The 16,795-nt window shown below is 37.5% G+C and overlaps 4 protein-coding genes and 1 long non-coding RNA gene across 5 annotated transcripts in view; all 5 read left to right on the top strand.

Annotated features, from left to right (window-relative positions):
* LOC149023298 (regulator of nonsense transcripts UPF2-like) overlaps nt 1-7,848 on the top strand; it is a gene marked incomplete at its 5' end in the record, with an annotated part of 31,036 nt that extends 23,188 nt beyond the window's left edge. The window contains 1 exon segment of the mRNA XM_089143853.1: nt 7,799-7,848. Coding sequence (XP_088999979.1) covers nt 7,799-7,811 — 13 coding nt within the window.
* Nucleotides 26-1,768, top strand: LOC149023301 (disease resistance protein L6-like). The gene is made up of 4 exons (XM_089142712.1): nt 26-1,094; nt 1,240-1,524; nt 1,677-1,721; nt 1,754-1,768. The coding sequence occupies exons 1-4, from the start codon at nt 558-560 to the stop codon at nt 1,766-1,768; spliced, it is 882 nt and encodes a 293-aa protein (XP_088998838.1). The 5' UTR covers nt 26-557.
* LOC149023300 (uncharacterized) lies at nt 1,799-2,515 on the top strand. Its single transcript, XR_016171516.1, has 2 exons — nt 1,799-1,946; nt 2,065-2,515. It is a non-coding gene; the product is annotated as an uncharacterized LOC149023300 (long non-coding RNA).
* LOC149023299 (uncharacterized) lies at nt 2,574-6,370 on the top strand. The gene is made up of 6 exons (XM_089143854.1): nt 2,574-4,000; nt 4,442-4,553; nt 4,635-4,710; nt 4,799-4,920; nt 5,553-5,677; nt 5,798-6,370. The coding sequence occupies exon 1, from the start codon at nt 2,771-2,773 to the stop codon at nt 3,797-3,799; it is 1,029 nt and encodes a 342-aa protein (XP_088999980.1). The 5' UTR covers nt 2,574-2,770; the 3' UTR covers nt 3,800-4,000; nt 4,442-4,553; nt 4,635-4,710; nt 4,799-4,920; nt 5,553-5,677; nt 5,798-6,370.
* A 3,777-nt stretch (nt 7,849-11,625) lies between the features above and the next one.
* LOC149023297 (uncharacterized) lies at nt 11,626-12,462 on the top strand. The gene has a single exon (XM_089142727.1). It carries the CDS (start codon nt 11,626-11,628, stop codon nt 12,460-12,462), a length of 837 nt encoding a protein of 278 aa, XP_088998853.1.
* The last annotated feature ends 4,333 nt before the right edge of the window (nt 12,463-16,795 follow it).

Here is a 16,795-nt window from a genome sequence, read left to right as displayed (position 1 = left end):
TGAAACGGAGTCAATAAAAGAAATTGTAAAAATAGTTTCGAGTAAATTGAACAAAAGACTCGTGCATGTTCTTGATAATATATTTGGAATGGAATCTCATATAGAAAAAATGTTGGAACTACTAGATATTAAATCTAAGGTTACAAAAATTGTGGGGATCCATGGCTTCGGAGGCATCGGAAAGACAACAATTGCTAGGGTTGTTTGCAATACAATCCGTAATGAATTTGACGAATATGCATATGCATTCATTGAAAATGTTCGAGAGGATGCTGTGAAACATGGGATTCACTATTTACAAAACAAACTTATTACAGGTATTCTAAAAGATGGAAGTTCAAATATTATTGATATGTACAATGGAATCGAAGTGATCCAAGAAAAAGTTAGGTGGAAAGAAAGTTCTTGTTGTTCTTGATGATGTCAATGAAGGTATTCAAGCAAAGTCTTTAATTGGAGATGGAAGTTGGTTTCATATTGGAAGCAAGATCATTATCACGGGCAGGGATAAGGGTATTTCAATTTCTCTACAATTCCCGACCTATGAGCCTCCTTTAATGAATTTACATGACTCTGTTGAGCTTTTTAGCCGGCATGCATTTAAGATGGTTCAACCTCAAGAAGATTATTTGGATCTCTCACAAGCGATGGTAAAAATTATTGGAGGACTTCCGCTGGCTCTTGAAGTTATAGGTTCATCACTATTTTTAAAGAAGAAACCAATATGGAAAAGCATGTTGAAGAAGTTGCAAACATTTCCCAACGATGAAGTCATGGAAAGATTGAAAATAAGTTATGATGATTTAAAAGATCCAGAGCAACAAATGTTCCTTGATACAGCTTGTTTTTTTATTGGAATGAAAAAAGATATTGTTTGTTGTATCTGGGAAGGTTGTGGCTTTTTCCCTGAGATAGGACTTGATATTCTTTGTGCAAGATGTTTGATAACAATTAAAGAAGATAATGTGCTAGGAATGCATGATGTTCTTCGAGATCTTGGGAGGGATATTGTTCGTCGAGAGAGTGAAATATCAGGGAATCGTAGTCGAATATGGTCTGAAGATGAAGTCTTGGATGTCCTTGCCAAAAAGAAGGTACATATTCACCACCTCTATTGAAATTTTTCATGACATGGTTGTCACTTTGTTATTTGATGGCTTTTTTTTTTCATTTTTTATGTGCTTGTTAGAACAATTTGGTTTTCATATAACATTTAATTGAAAGTCATTTTTCTTGTAGGGTACAAATAAGTGTGTAGGACTCACCACTGACTTGGAGCAAAATGCAAAGAGCATATGTTTGATGGGTAAAGGACTTGATAAAATGACTAAACTAAGATTGCTCCAACTTGACCCAAAAATTGGAGGGAACTGCAATAATTCTTTTTCAAAATTGAGATGGCATAGTCGGAAAGGATGCTTTGAAGATAATGTGCTAACCAACTTTCGTCCAAAAGAACTGGTCACTCATGATCTATCATGGAGTAAGGTCACTGAAAACTGGATGGGTTGGGACAGTATCAAGGTATCTGTCTCCCCACCTCCTCCTCTACGTGTGTGTTTAATTTGTGATTCTTCAAGCATTTCAAAACATGAATAGATAATCAATTATATTTACTATCCTTAAAAAATATTATGAATACTTTTACTGTTAATTGAAAGTCATTTCTTTTGTAGGGTACAAATAAGTGTGTAGGACTCACCATTGACTTGAAGCAAAAAGTAAAGAGACTTGATACAATGACTGAACTAAGATTACTCCAACTTGACCATTCACAAATTGAAGGGAACTGCAATATTAATTCTTTTTTAGAATTGAGATGGCTAAGTTGGAAAGGATGCTCTGAGTCATATGTGCTAACCAACTTTTGTCCAGAGAAACTGGTCGTGCTTGATCTATCATATAGTGAGTTCACTGAAAACTGGATGGGTTGGAACCATATCAAGGTCTCTCTCTCTCCTCCTCCTCCTCCTCCTCCTCCTCCTCTATGTGTGTATTTAATTTGTGATTTTTCAAGCATTTTAAAACACGAATAGATAATTTTCTTTTTAAATTGTTTTGCAGATGGCGTCAAATCTTAAAGTTCTAAATCTCGAGTATTGTCGTCAACTAGGTAGGACCCCCGACCTTTCAGCAAATCGACTTTTGGAGGTATTGATTATGAGGGGATGTTATAAGTTGACTAGAATCGATACATCTATTGGCTTTCTTAAGAAATTAGGTGAATTGGATTTGGAGGGTTGCGAGAATCTAGAGGATCTCCCAATTAAAATTGAGTTGGGGGCATCCCTTAAGACACTCAAGCTATCTGGATGTAGGTCTCTAAAAAAGGTATCAGATAAAGTGGAACATATGACATCCCTGACAACGCTTTCTTTGAGTTGCGATGACGATGCAGTTTGTCTTCCCTCAACTTTGAGTAGCTTAAAGCTTAGTTGCTGCAATTCACTTGAAGAAATCCAAAATCTTTCCCCAAGTTTGACTAGTCTGTCAGTTAAATCTTGCGATTCACTTGGAAAGATCCAAAATCGTTCCCCAAGTTTGACTAGCCTGTCGGTTAAATATTGCAAGCTTAAATGTGGGTCATTCTTCTCTAGTTGGAGGGGGGCAGAACATATCAGGAAGCCTGAATACAACATGTGGGGAGAGCCCGAAGGAAAATGCAGGTTTTGACGAAAACTTGGATTCCCCAGAGTCTTGTTTCATTGCATTACCGAGTCACTCGGAAAATCGATCGTGGATTGGCTTCTCCATTTTTGTAGGCAAAGGGATGGATTCTCCTGAGTGGTTGGAGTTATGGGAGTGCAATTCACTTAAGAAAATACCATACATGAGGGATTCGATAAGGCTGAGGAAAGTTCGCATTGATAACTGCCATGACTTAACAGAGATCGAGCACCTTGGAGGCTATGAATCCTTAGAACAATTACACATCAATGGCGCTGATTCATTAAAAATGTTTCCAGATGATATCTCAAGTTTGACGAACCTGAGGGATTTAAAAATTGGATACTTGTCAATAGAAAGCTTACTTGGTCTCTCAAACTTGAAACAGTTGTGGAAATTGCAAATTTGGGGCTGTGAAAAGTTATCCGAAATTGGAGGCCTTCACGGATTGGAGGCCTTGCAAGAGTTAGTTATAAGTGGATGCGAGAATATAGCCGAGATTCATCTAGTGGATGGATCCAAGGAGGCGTTGCGGTCTTTGGACAGATTACCACCGCATATTTCAAACTTGAAAAAGTTAAGGATGTTAGATATCAGCTTTTGCAACAAGTTGTCCAAAATTCTAGGACTTGATGCGTCAGAGTCCTTGCAAAATTTGGAGATAGTATATTGTGAAAATCTAGCCGAGATTCAATGTCTCGACAGATTGAAAAGCCTGACGAGTTTGGAAGTGAAGGGCTGCAAATCCTTGGAAAAACTACCGGATCTATCAAATTTGAAGGAGTTGTCGAGTTTAAAGATTGCGTCATGTTACAAAATATCCGAAATTCCTGGCCTCCACGGATTGGAGTCCTTGCAAGATTTGAAGATAATAGGTTGCCACAATCTAGCCGAGATTCATGGTCTCGGCAGATTGAAAAGCCTGAAGAGTTTGAAAGTAGATGATTGCGGCTCCTTTGAGAAACTACCAGATCTATCAAACTTAAAGGAGTTGTCGAGCATAGAGATTAGTTCATGTCACACATTATCCGAAATTCCTAGCCTCGACGGATTGGAGTCCTTGCAAGAGTTGTCAATATGGTGTTGCAAAAATCTAACCGAGATTCACGGTGTTGAAAGATTGAAAGCCTGAAGACCTTGAACATTCAGTGTTGCCCTCTTTGGAAATATCACTAGATCTCTCTCCAACTTAAAAAACTTGGAGGATTTGTGTATTAAAGGATGCAAGAATATACCCGATCATGAACGTCTGGAAAGATGGACAATTCGCTGACCTCTCTTTTAGTGAAAGTGCCCTTCTTCCCCAAAGACACCCTTTGCAGATTAGTTGAAGGTAACCTAATGGACTTTGGTTCATAAGTTACTTAGATTCAATTCTCTATCTAAATCCAGTCTCGACAATGTTTGCCTGATATTCTTTTGTTTTTTTGTGTAACTACTGTGGGTTTTTCAATTTTCCCATTTATAGAATTGATTGATTGATGCCAATAAAAAGGGTGAATAACAATTTTACTTTCTTCAGTCATCACCACAAAAGCAGCCAATTTTACTCTACCTGTACCGAGTCTAATTCTCTGCTTGTAATGTCCTCTATCATTAGATATTAAGTGCCCTAATTTTGCATATTTTACTAGTCAGTTTTTTTTTTTTTTTTTTTTTTTTTTTTTCATGTTCTTAAGTTTCCTATCTCATCGTGCTTTTGCTGAGTTTCTTTGTGATAATACCTTGGTTCATTTAGTTTAAACGGAAAAATAAGAAGAATTTTTATTAGCAGTATTTGAAATGCAACGTCTCCAAACTGCTTTGAGGGTGGTGAAGCTGCAAATGATCATTAACTCTTTGGTTTGCATGAATGCAATGGACATGCTCCAAGCTTTCCTATCAAGGTTATTTTTTACTTTTCTTGGTTCTGATTTACAAAATTGGAGATGCTTCAATGAAAATTCCATGACATCTGAATTGTACAGGGAAGAAACAAAGTGACACAATTTGCATACTTCTTGGTGCTGATTGCTGCAAGGAACAAAGATCAGTAATGGAAAGGTTGGGGCAGCTGACATACAATTTGTTTTATTAGTGTAGTTTTATAGGTGCCAATGCAAATTACCAGTGGTTCTTCTTGACTAAGCAGCATGTTTCCTGATTTGATCAACTTATTGAGATAGAAACTGGTGAATACGGTGTTGTGCGAAATACAGAAATCTTCTATGAGAGGGAACCTACCAACGAGAGAACGAAGAGTTATTAAATGAGGTTGGTACTTCTCCAAATTTGAGTTGGTTGTTAATTTTCTTTTGGGAATCTATATAATATGGTCACATAATTTTTTTTTAATCAAGCTTATTCTTAGTACGTGAGATTTCTTCAACATGTATGCATTTGTTTGAACATAATTGAAATGAATATTGTTACAGTGATTCATCTAATCTTCCAGCAAAATTAACTATTGGTTTCAAGTTTCCTTGTGTTTCTATCTAGCTTTCATATGTGGGTCAGTGATACAGCATTTTGAATTTTGAATCATATTTTCAAAACCAGACTATTCATGAGGCCGATTTAGTTGAAGAGAAATCAAGCCAAAAAAGAAAAATGGAAACAAAAGAAAAACCCATTCATGAGGCTGATTTAGTGGTGCTTGGGTTCAAGCAAAATTGTTGGGATTCTATAAGGAAAAATGGAAGAGATTCCAAGAGACCCTATCTAAGTATGAACCTTGTTTTAGTACAATCCATCACGCTATGGATGATGATTTATACTCAAATGGATTTCATTAAATAAGCTGAGTGATCTCACTTGCCTCTGTTTTGCTCATTATTATGTACTATAACCAGCTGTTTTAATTAACTGGATGATCTAGTGAAGCATTTGTTGGCTCTGTACATCAGCAGAATAATTGGGAATGAAGGATGATTCAATATTGTGGTTTGCCCAAAGGCATGGAGAGGAACTCCAACTAAAATCACCTATACTCAATTGTTCAGAATTGATGTCCCAAGAATGATCCCCTTAGGTAATCTTGTTGGCTCCGAACGTTTTGCTAAATTTACAAGCTTTCAATTCATTTCACTCTCTCTAGAAAATCCTCTTCTCTTTGTGCCTTAAATTTTCCTGAATTTCTGCTTATCTGCAGGTGCTTATACAGGCCTTCAGGCACACAGCACAGTTAGCTGGAAGGGAAGCAGCAACCCAGAGTTGACTACAAATAATCCTAGTTCCTCATGAAATGATTTCAATGTTCTTATTGGTTGCAATGGGTCACAAGGAGATGACAAGGTCTGAGGTTTTTTCTGGCCATCACCTTTTGTTAGCACGAACTGAATAAGAAAGAAACCATCTTCGAGATTTTGATCTACTTGATGAAATTTTCAGTTGGATGATCAAAGGATCACTTTCTTTTATCATACAGTTTTGGCTCTGACCAGAATCTGCTCAAATATGTGAGATCTTGTGAATGAGCTTGCTCTTCAGACACATACAATTCTAGCCAGGATAGCTACTCTCTCTCATTGAAAGAACATATGTATTTCTTTCTTTCTAAATGTATGCATAGAAAATTCAAAATCAATCTGTGCCATAACCTTGGGATAAATTTTGTGGAGTTCTGATGTCCATTTCCTCTTCACAAACTTTGTACATTGATGAGTGAGGGACATGATGCAATGACTGAACCAATATTACTCCAACTTGGTTATGCACAAATCTTGGGGGCAACCTTTGAGACACTTGGGTTATACGAATGTTGTTCTCTGACGATGCTTTCTTGAGATTCTCCTGCATCTGGTATCTTTGCATTGTGAAAAGCATTGTTTCTTCTTATTGTTCCAATTCTTTTCTTATTAATGATCTGGTTTTAAAACCAAAACCAGGTAATAAGAAAATTGGGGAAATGTTCCGAGTGAGCCCATTTTAGAATTGGGCAGCTTTTGTTTTCACATTTCACTGAATTAATGAATCTCAGGTGTTTCCAACTCGAAGGTGTGAATGTGCTTCTAGCATGTACAATGGTGGCAACCTTACAGTTTAAGATAGTAGTAATTTTAAGAATCCAGAGTAGTAAATTTAAGGAAGTTTTGGATTCAAACCTTGGTCCCTCCAAAAACATGTAATATCCCATCAATTTCGTTGCACGAGAAGTGGTGACGATGTAAAAATCTAAAGAGAAGTGGAAACTAGAAAGTAAACATGATGTGGTCTTGTAATTCCTATGCGGTGAAGGATGCTTGGGATTTGGAGTCATCTGTGTCACATTTTGTTAGTGGCACGTGGCATGGAGGTTTGAATCCAGTTATGGACTTTCTCATGAGGGTTTGTTTAGTCTTCCTTTTGAGTCTGGATTCTTTCCATCTAGTGTGCCCCTCAATCCATCTTCTCACACTCATATGAGTGTGGGATTTATGCTGTACAAAGTCTGTCCATGTCAAATAGAACAGTGTAGGTTCCACACTCATGTGAGAGTGAATGTATGGGTAGAAGGCTCGACTAGGTACAGAAGCATTGATTGGGATATTTGTTAACCTCACTCTGCATCCAATTGAGTATGGGATACAGCAACGCCGCATAGCACACATGCGGTTCTTAGGAGAGCTATACAACTATGAGCATATAGATTCATCTGTTATTTTTGAAACACTTTATTTGATTCTTGTATTTGGCCATGGGACACCAGAGGTATGCTTTTAAATCTTCTCCTCTGACCTTATTGTTTTGGAACTCATTTTGGATATTCCATGATCCCATCAAACATGGCCTTGAAAGTTCCAGAATGCTCATTTATAGATGATTGGTTAGTGTATGATTATGATTTCTGTCTTCTAGCTAAAACAATGATGTTATCTTTGCTGCTGTCATGAATATTTGACTGATTCCCTATGTAATTTTTATTTGTGTAATATAATCGCAGTAAATCTTGGAAAATATATGTGAAATTAGGAAAGCTAGTGGCTAGTGCATTAAGAAATTTGCTGTCTATTAGTTTTAGTTAAGAAATTTAGGAGCCTGACTTTGCAGTATGACTTTCAGTCAATAATTAAATGTGTCATTTTCTGGAGAAACAGCTTGTTATCCTAATCATTCAGATGTTTCATTGGTGCAAAGAGGCTGCTGAGCTTGAAGAGAAACAGGGCATCAAGAGTTGGTTTCTGTGAGATTTTGGGTCTCTTGTGGAAGAAAGCAGGTGGGGGGGGGGGGGGGTATAGAGGAAAAAGAGGTGGCTGTATATTGGGGGCATGAAGAGTTGGTTTCTGTGAGCTGCACAAGGTTTTGGAGGTTCTAAATCGGAGCAGTCTTAGTCCATCACATTTATAAAGGCAGTAGATCGATCGATGGAGATGTGGGGCTTCTGAATGGAGACAAGCAGGAAGCAAGCAAGCAACTGTCAATGATATTTGTAGATTTAATTATCTCCTGGTTAAGGCTATTTCATACTAAAATTCTGAGACCCTAATTCGAAATTACATGGAATGCTTGTGAGTTGTATGGAAGAAAAAAAAAAAAAAAAAAAAAAAAGACATGCCAAGAAGTTCCCTGTTTCAGCCACCTTGAAAATTTCTCTCTGTATCTCGTGCTCATGCATGTGGTCGTTTCTCTTTCTTTAAATAACTTAAATGTTTAAACATCTTCAACACATGTTGAGGGAGAGAAATATTTACTAGTAAAAATGGGATTTACTTCGAGGAGATCAGATTGAGAGTTGGGATGCAACATAGGAATTTAAAGTTGTTAATTATTTATTTGAAATTAGGGATGATTTTTTTGTCGTTAATGAATATTATAAAAGTGAATAAAATTTAACTTGAATTCAAGAAAAATAATGAAATGCCGATGTAGAGAATGATTCATTTTATCATGAAAGGAATTGTTATACAAAAATTAAAAGACTAATGCCTCATAATAGAAGGAAGCTCAAGGGGTCAGTGGGAAAGTTGTGCTTTACGTTTAAATTATGTGTAATAATTACCCCTTGAAGAGGTAGTCAAGGTACACTTAAGCGCTAAGCGGGGTGAATCTAAATTTAAAAAGAGAGAAAGAAAAGAAAAATAGATTGAACAAATGAAAAAAATACTCATATTTGTATATTTGTGCATGATACGATAATGTGATATAATGATATCGTGTATGATAACATGAAATCATATGATTACAACACGACCTATTACATTTTGTTAACGCTGATCTAAGATGGCATGTTTGCTCTCATCAAAAACCACAGTAACTGTGCTTTCAATTTCTAACATAAATGAAAACAAACATCGTATATTCGGATGGATTCATATAATATCTTATCGGTTTTTAGACGGATTCAGTCGGATTTAGATGATAATTTAATAGTTATTTTCTTTAATAGATTCTTCTAAATGGGCATGAATATAGATAGAATACAAGTTTTCGACTACCTGTTTACATCTTTATCATTTTATTTGTGAAGTCTAGGTTTGAAATTTAAGAATTAACAACTTTAATACTTATTTTAGTAGAAAATCTAGAAAAATAATCACATATTACAGATAAAAAAATTATAAAAATAAATCGAAATAAGTAACTTAATCGGATAATTTTATCGAACTGATAATAATCGATAAGAAGGGGGTATACCATATCTACATCCTATTAGTAATTGGATGAATTCGGATACCCGACGGATGTTGATACAAATTTGAAAGCGGATTTTGATTTTCCTTTTACCTCCTATATCCAATAGAGGGAGGAAAAGTTACGATGACAGCCAAAAGTAAAAAATAGAGAATTATATGAAAATTTCTTGATATATAAGACAAACCCATGTTGTTCTGGACACCAAATTTGTCTCACTTTCTGTATTCACATTTAACTTGAACTCATGATTCACCTAACCATAAAAGGCATGGCCTCTTAGAATGGTACTTGGGTCGGTGAGTCCGCTGTTTAGCGTGTTGATAACGTTGTTGAGATTTCCGCCGTTCAACTCTTCTTCAACGTCGATAGTCGGAAAATCTCTGAAACTCTTCGTCACCCTTTAGATCATCTTTGGCACACTCTCTTGTTGGTAACTTCGTCCACCTTGTCGATCATGGAGCGAAGGCAATGGGAAGGAGAGTCATCAAGCTCCCGAAGGAAGCCTCAACAAGAACCTCCCCCAATAGTTAGAAACAATAATATATTTTTAGATGAAGAAGACGAGGAAGTGCTGGAGAGGAAAGATGAGTTATCATTAATGGGGCAAGTCATAGATTGCAAACCTTACAGGAGGCAAGCAGCTATGGAAGGACTGACGACTGCATGGCACTTGGTTGATGCGGTTGATATCATACCTCTGGAGAATCACAGGTTCAAATTTCAATTGAATCAGAAGATGGATTTATTAAATGTAATAGAAGGAGGTCCTTGGACGGTAGGTGGAAATTTACTGGTGTTAGAGAAATGGAACCCATAAGAGATATGGCACTTCAGAGATGTGGAAATGTGGGTACAGTTTCATAATATACCGAAAGAAATCATCAAAGTGGAACTGGGTCTGCAACTGGCAAGCGGGATAGGTTTACCCACCAAATCGATGTTGATTAACGGTGATCCAATTAATGGGAGGAAACCTTTCCTTCGATGTAGAGTGACTGTTGACATTAGAGTTCCTCTCAAGCATGAGGTTACCATTCATAGGAGAAATGGGTCTCAGATCTTTGTTAAAGTTCAGTATGAAAGACTCCCAATTTGTTGTTACTTTTGTGCTAGCCTGCAACATGACACCAAAAGATGCAGAGATTTCTTTGAAGCACAGGAGATTCACAGAGAGAACCATGGAGAGTGTGTGGATATGGAGTGCGAAATGCAACCACATGCTGTCTTTTCCTCTCTTATTCGAGGTATCGTCCCCTTCCCGAGACTATTGGAGGAAGCTGAGTACATTTTAGCGGGTACTGGAGACGTGGTTAGGCCACCGTCGGGAGCTTCAGCAACCGAAATCCAAAGGAGACACCGATCAAGAAACCCAACCGGCACCGGAGGCGGAAGGGAAGAGAGAAGGAGCCAGAGTACAGCTAGAACGGAGTATGAACAGGTTCAGGTTCCAACGCATTTCTTGGAATCTTCACCAAGTCAGAGAGGAAGCAGAGAGCAAATCTCAGGTTGTCAACCTCAAATCTCTGCTGTAAATATTGCCGGAAATATATCTCACCTCCCACATCAACAATCATTGCACCAGACAAACCATAGCCAAATGCAAGCTACCTCTCTGCTATCCTTCCTTGGTCAACAAGACATGTCTGCATTAAATGCTTTACAGTCCCAACTCAGGAACCTACCCATTGCTGCAGATTTATCCACGCTTCTCCCTATTCTATCATGTGTTTCTCTTAACCAAGTCTTACACCAAGGTAATTCAGCCCAAGGCCCACTTATTTGCCCAAGCCCAAATTTGGCCCAACAAGAAAACAACCCATCACTCTCCACAAATAGTCCCATGAATATCCATCACTCTCTTGGGCCCAATATAGAAAATGAGCAGCCCATTAGAACAAACAACCCCATGAATAATCAAACCCATCAATCCTCACAAGCCCCTCATAGCCCATTGCATGGAACTGAACCGAATGATCATTACCAAGCATATGCAGAGAACTATATTGTTCAACCCAGTTCAAAAAATAGCCCAAGTAAGCAGAGTAAAGGAGAATTTTCAAACTATGAGCAGCAGGTTATGAGCAAAGAAAGAAGCAAAAGACAGAGGATGGAGGAAGGAGAAACGGTGGATGATAGTGGGGAAATGGAACACGATTTGGCTTCAATAGAGGAACATTTTTTAGAATTAAACCCCTTGGCGGTTGGGGGAAATCAGCCCCACGAGGAGTTATGAAGTGCTTGAGTTGGAATGTGCAAGGACTCGGGAGGATCCTCACATTCCAATCGTTGAAATTCCTCACCAAGTCTGTTAAGCTAGAAATTGTGTTTTTAATGGAAACTAAAAGCTCTCAAAATAAAGTTAGAGCAATGGGAAGAAAGCTACAGTTCTTTAACTATGCTACAGTTGAGCCTGTGGGTAAAGCTGGAGGTTTGGCCATTCTGTGGACCGAATCTGTAAAAGTTGAAGTATTAGCAGCTAATAGTAGATTCATTGATGTTAAAGTATGGGATTCTAATGAAGATATGATGTTCATTACTTTTGTATATGGTGACCCAAAGAGACATCGCAGACACCTTGTATGGGATGAGATCAGTAAAATTGGGAGAAGTAGACATGGTAATTGGGCGTGTATTGGAGATTTTAATTCTCACCTCACGTGGAAAGAAAAGCAGGGAGGTAATGGTGGTGGTAGTAGAGACATGCAGGAGTTTAGAGATATGCTAGACAAATGTGAATTAATGGATGCTGAAGCTCACGGACCTAAATTCACTTGGTCTAATAGAAGGAAAGGTTGGGATAACATCAAAGTTCGACTAGACAGAGCCTTCTACAATACTAATTGGGTGGAGAAATTCCCAGATACTCTGGTAAAAGTGAAAGCAGCAGTGGGTTCAGACCACTATCCTATATGGATGGATACGAATGGATTTGTGCAGAAAGGTAACCGACCTTTTCGGTTTGAAGTTATGTGGTTTGACCACCAGGAGTTCGATGAGATTGCAAAGCAGGCTTGGGGTGTGAAGGGTAGGGGTTCTGCTGCTGATATTCTCAAACAAAAAAGTACAAATTGCAAACAGATCTTTTCTAGATGGAATAAGGTGACATTTGGGAATATTCAAGAGAAATTGCAAAAGTTATTGGCTGAGCTTGAAGAACTGCAAGATTGCCTCCCTTCCCCATTAAATCAAAAAAAGAGAAAGTGAGATTCAACATCAGCTTGAAGAATTACTGAAGAGAGAGGAAGTTTTTTGGCTTCAAAGATCCAAACTTCACTGGGCTTCTGAAGGCTATAGGAATACACGATACTTTCATCAATCTACTATGTTGAGAAGAAGACAGAATAGAATTATAAAACTGAGGAGAATGGATGGGAAGTGGACTGACAACATGGGTGAAGTTTCTCAGGAGATTCAAGACAGATATTCAACAATATTCAGTTCTGAAAGTGTGGATGAGGAAGCTTTAAATATGGCATTACTTGCTCTCCCCAGGGTGGTGAATAAAGAAATGAACAATGCCCTCTGCTCAGTACCTCAGGAAGAAGAAATTAAGAAGGCTCTTTGGGATATGGCACCGCTGAAAGCTCCGGGACCTGATGGCCTTCCCCCTATCTTTCATCAGAGGTTGTGGTCTTTAGTGGGTAAGGATCTATGCAACTTTGTTCAGGAATTTTTCCTCACTGGTTATATGCATTTTCATATGAATGTTACATATCTCTGCTTAATTCCTAAAGTGAATCAACCCGAAAAGGTAGATCATTTCAGACCGATAAGCTTGTGTAACATATCCAGCAAGGTGGTGAGCAAGGTTATAGCAGCAAGGCTGAAACCTCATTTGGACTCTATCATCTCCCCTGTTCAGTCAGCATTCATACCGGGACGAATCATATCAGATAATGTGTTAGTGGCACATGAGGCCTTTCATTATATTGGGCACAAAAAGAAGGGGAAGAAACGCATCATGGCTATCAAATTAGATATGATGAAAGCATATGACCGCATGGAATGGAAATTTATAGAGAAGACCCTTACTGCTTTTGGTTTCTGTGATAGGTGGGTGGGGCTGATCATGTCGTGTCTAAGCTCTGTTTCCTATCAAATTCTTTTGAATGGTGTACCCCAACCTCCCATAATTCCTACTAGAGGGATTAGACAAGGAGATCCACTATCCCCTGCCCTCTTTGTGCTGTGTTCACAAGTGTTGAGTGCTATGCTTAATGAGGCTAGAGAAGCAGATATTATTAGTGGAGTTCGAATCAGAAATAGAAGTCAACCTCTTACCCACTTACTATTTGCAGATGATAGTATTATCTTCTCTGAAGTCAAAGTGAAGGAAGTGCATAATTTGAAGGAATGTTTGGAGGTATATTGTAAAGCAAGTGGACAATGTATCAATTTTCAAAAATCAAGTGTTACATTCTCTCCTAATACCCCTTTGAAATTCAGGAGATGGTTTGCAAGGATTCTAAAGATTCCTCTTTCCTCCGGGCCGAAGAAATATCTAGGGCTGCCCACAGAATTTGGCATATCCAAAGTGGAATTGTTTAAAGAAATAAATGAGAAGGTGGAAAGTAAACTGCAAGGTTGGAGAAAGAAGCTTCTATCAAGGGCTGGAAAAGAAGTTATGATCAAATCAGTTGCTCTTTCTATGCAAAATTATGCTGCATCTCATTTTAAGCTTCCGGAGGCTCATCACAAAAAGTTAAAGCAAGTTATTAGTCAATTCTATTGGGGTGACAAGGAAGATAAGAATGCACTTTGTTGGGTTTCATGGAGCAAAATGAGCAAAGCTAAGGATAGAGGGGGCCTCGGTTTTAGGGACCCCTCTACCCATAATAGAGCTATGTTGGGCAGATTGGCATGGAGAATTTGGTCCAAGAAGGAGAGCTACTGGTCTAAAATTTTCAAATCTCTGTACTTTCCTAATTCTGATTTCCTACAAGCTTCCATGGGTAATTCCCCCTCTTGGGCATGGAGAGGAGTGATGATTGGAAGAGAGGTGTTAAAAACTGGTTTGCTTTGGATTGTTGGCTCAGGTGAACTTATTGATGTGTGGGAGGACTGTTGGGTGAAAGCTAATTGGAATTTTAAAGTTCAACACCAGGATTTTAGGGAAAGAACACACATTACCAAAGTGCATGAGCTTATTGATCAAGAGACAAGACAATGGAGAGCTGATTTGGTTCAGAGTACCTTTCATCCTGATGATTCAAAAGAAATTTTGAAAATCAAATTGGGTTTGTTTCAATTGGAAGATCATCAAGTTTGGGGTCCAAGTAAGAACGGGGTTTACTCAACAAAATCAGCATATCACCACTTATGTAACCTTAAGGAGCATGAACAAGAAGAGTCTATGGTGAGTAATATCCCAGTCCAATTGTGGAGGAATGTTTGGGCTTGCAATGCCCCTCCAAAGGTGAGAAGCTTTATTTGGAGAGCCTGTCATTTTGCACTTAGCACCGGAGTAAATCTAAAAAGAAGAGGCTTACTGAGAGATGCGACCTGTCAAAGATGTGGGCAAATTGAGGAGTCCGAGGATCATCTATTTTTGGAGTGCCCGTTTGCTAGATCGGTATGGTTTGGCTCTACTTTCTCCTATGCCCCCCCACCAATAGCACCACAACTTCGGCTTTATGTTATGGATTGGATGAAGTTGAATTGGCCAGGTGAAAAGCAAGGTCATCGAGCGGGGCTAGCAGCCTTGATTTGTTGGCAACTATGGCTATCAAGAAATGAATTAATCTTCCAAGGAAAGCAAACCTCTCCACAAGATGTAGTACAGAGAGCAGAGGCCCAATTTGTTGAGGTATGTAACTTCAAGTCCTTATCTTCTCGCCCTTCAATAGCAATGGAAGCAAAGAAATGCAAAATACAACATTGGCTCCCTCCTTCAGGGGAATATGTGAAGCTCAACTCAGATGCATCTTGGTTGAACTCTAAAGGTGGATTGGGTTTCATTATAAGGAATTCTAGAGGTGAACAATTGGCTGCAGTTTCTATTCCTACTGATTTTTCTGAGGTGATTGAAGGTGAGGCCATGGCATTAAGAGAAGGACTTCTTCAATGTCTAGGTGAAGGCTTTTGGTGGGTGAAAGCGGAGGTGGATTGCCAACCCTTAGCCAACTTCGTCAATGGTATAGCGGAAGTTCCTATATCCATTCATAATGTGGTTAAGGACATCAATTTCTTGGCCTCTAAATTCTTAGATTGTGTGTTTGTTTTTTCTCCAAGGGAGACTAACAGCTGTGCTGACTCCCTAGCTAGGATGGCTGTCTCTGTGCCGAGCAGAGTTCACTGGCCAAGGTCCACTTCTTGGTTATCCAAGCTTTGTAACTCGGATGTTTGTGCTTCTTTGGTTGAATGAATTTGAATTACCAAAAAAAAAAAAAAAAAAAAGATTTTCTTTTTTTTATATTTTTTGTTTTTTTTTTTTTTTTTTTTTTTTTTTTTGTGATCTCACCAAAAAAATTCTTTCTCTCTTTTTTTTCCAAACAAAAAAAGTGAACAGTAGACTGTGAAAAAAAAGAAAAAGATGCAAGTGACTGTAACGTTCCTCCTCTTTTCAATGGAAGAATTATCAAAAAAGGGCTAAAAATTAGCTCAACTACCAACAAAATATACCGAATTCAGAAGCATCTCTTTCACACAAATATGATATTTAGGTGAACTGGTCATGATTGAGAGAGAACAAATGGAAAATTGAGAAATATGATGCAGGACAAGGACAAAGCAACCAAAAAATTCTTTTTTTTTTCTTTTATGCTAATCCCTCCACAATATTTTTCTTGTAAGTTTCTAAGAGACCTAAAATGGATTTGAAAGAAAGAGGGAACAATGAATTGAGTCTTGTGATTTTACTTAGAATAAAAAGAGAAATTTTATCTTGGTCTTTGGATTAGATTCTCAGACCTTATGGACACCCTTTGAGATATTTTTTCCAAAAAGAGGAGCAGAGCCGGACCCACAAAAACGAAGTGTTTAGACGATTTTAAGTGAATGCAACTATATTGATCTTTTAAAGTTAAATTTATTTCCCTAGAAAACTTAATTTAAGTGTTTGATTAGAGTTTAGTTTATACTTCTTTTGCTTTTTATTGAAGAAATTATTTTTTTAGTTTTTATTATTGTAATTTAAACATTTAAAATAAGAATAAATTACATATATACTTCTTAGAACTACAATTAATTATATTTATTATCTCTATAAAAAAAATTAATTATAAATATCTATTTCCTGTTAATAGTAAAGTTAAATGATAGTGTTGCTTTAAACATAAATAAATTCATACTCCATAATTCTATATTGATCTTTGAAAATCTCTCATTGCTTGATGATGGAAATTGAAAACCTCTCACATTACTTTGGTGATGGAAATTGAAAATCCCTCTCATTGATATCCTTATTAAAAAAAATACAATTATATACAAAACTTTGTTAACAAGTAAATCAATGATAATTTAATATTGATATTTTTTTCGAAGTTAAAGAAATTATATTTTAGTTACAAACGTAGTTATTTGTCCTTAATAAGGTTTT

The sequence above is a fragment of the Hakea prostrata genome, chromosome 2, assembly GCF_041222555.1.
Source record: "Hakea prostrata isolate BN-2017 chromosome 2, UWA_Hpros_2, whole genome shotgun sequence".
NCBI classification, from domain to species: Eukaryota; Viridiplantae; Streptophyta; class Magnoliopsida; order Proteales; family Proteaceae; genus Hakea; species Hakea prostrata.
This window is presented reverse-complemented; position numbering and strand designations above follow the sequence as displayed.

Coding starts and splice junctions, on each gene's coding strand:
- LOC149023301 (XM_089142712.1), top strand. CDS start 558: ATGAATTTACATGACTCTGTTGAGCTTTTTAGCCGGCATGCATTTAAG. Junction 1,095..1,239: donor ATGTCCTTGCCAAAAAGAAG/GTACATATTCAC, acceptor TTTTTCTTGTAG/GGTACAAATAAGTGTGTAGG. Junction 1,525..1,676: donor TGGGTTGGGACAGTATCAAG/GTATCTGTCTCC, acceptor TTTCTTTTGTAG/GGTACAAATAAGTGTGTAGG.
- LOC149023299 (XM_089143854.1), top strand. CDS start 2,771: ATGGATTCTCCTGAGTGGTTGGAGTTATGGGAGTGCAATTCACTTAAG.
- LOC149023297 (XM_089142727.1), top strand. CDS start 11,626: ATGGGAAGAAAGCTACAGTTCTTTAACTATGCTACAGTTGAGCCTGTG.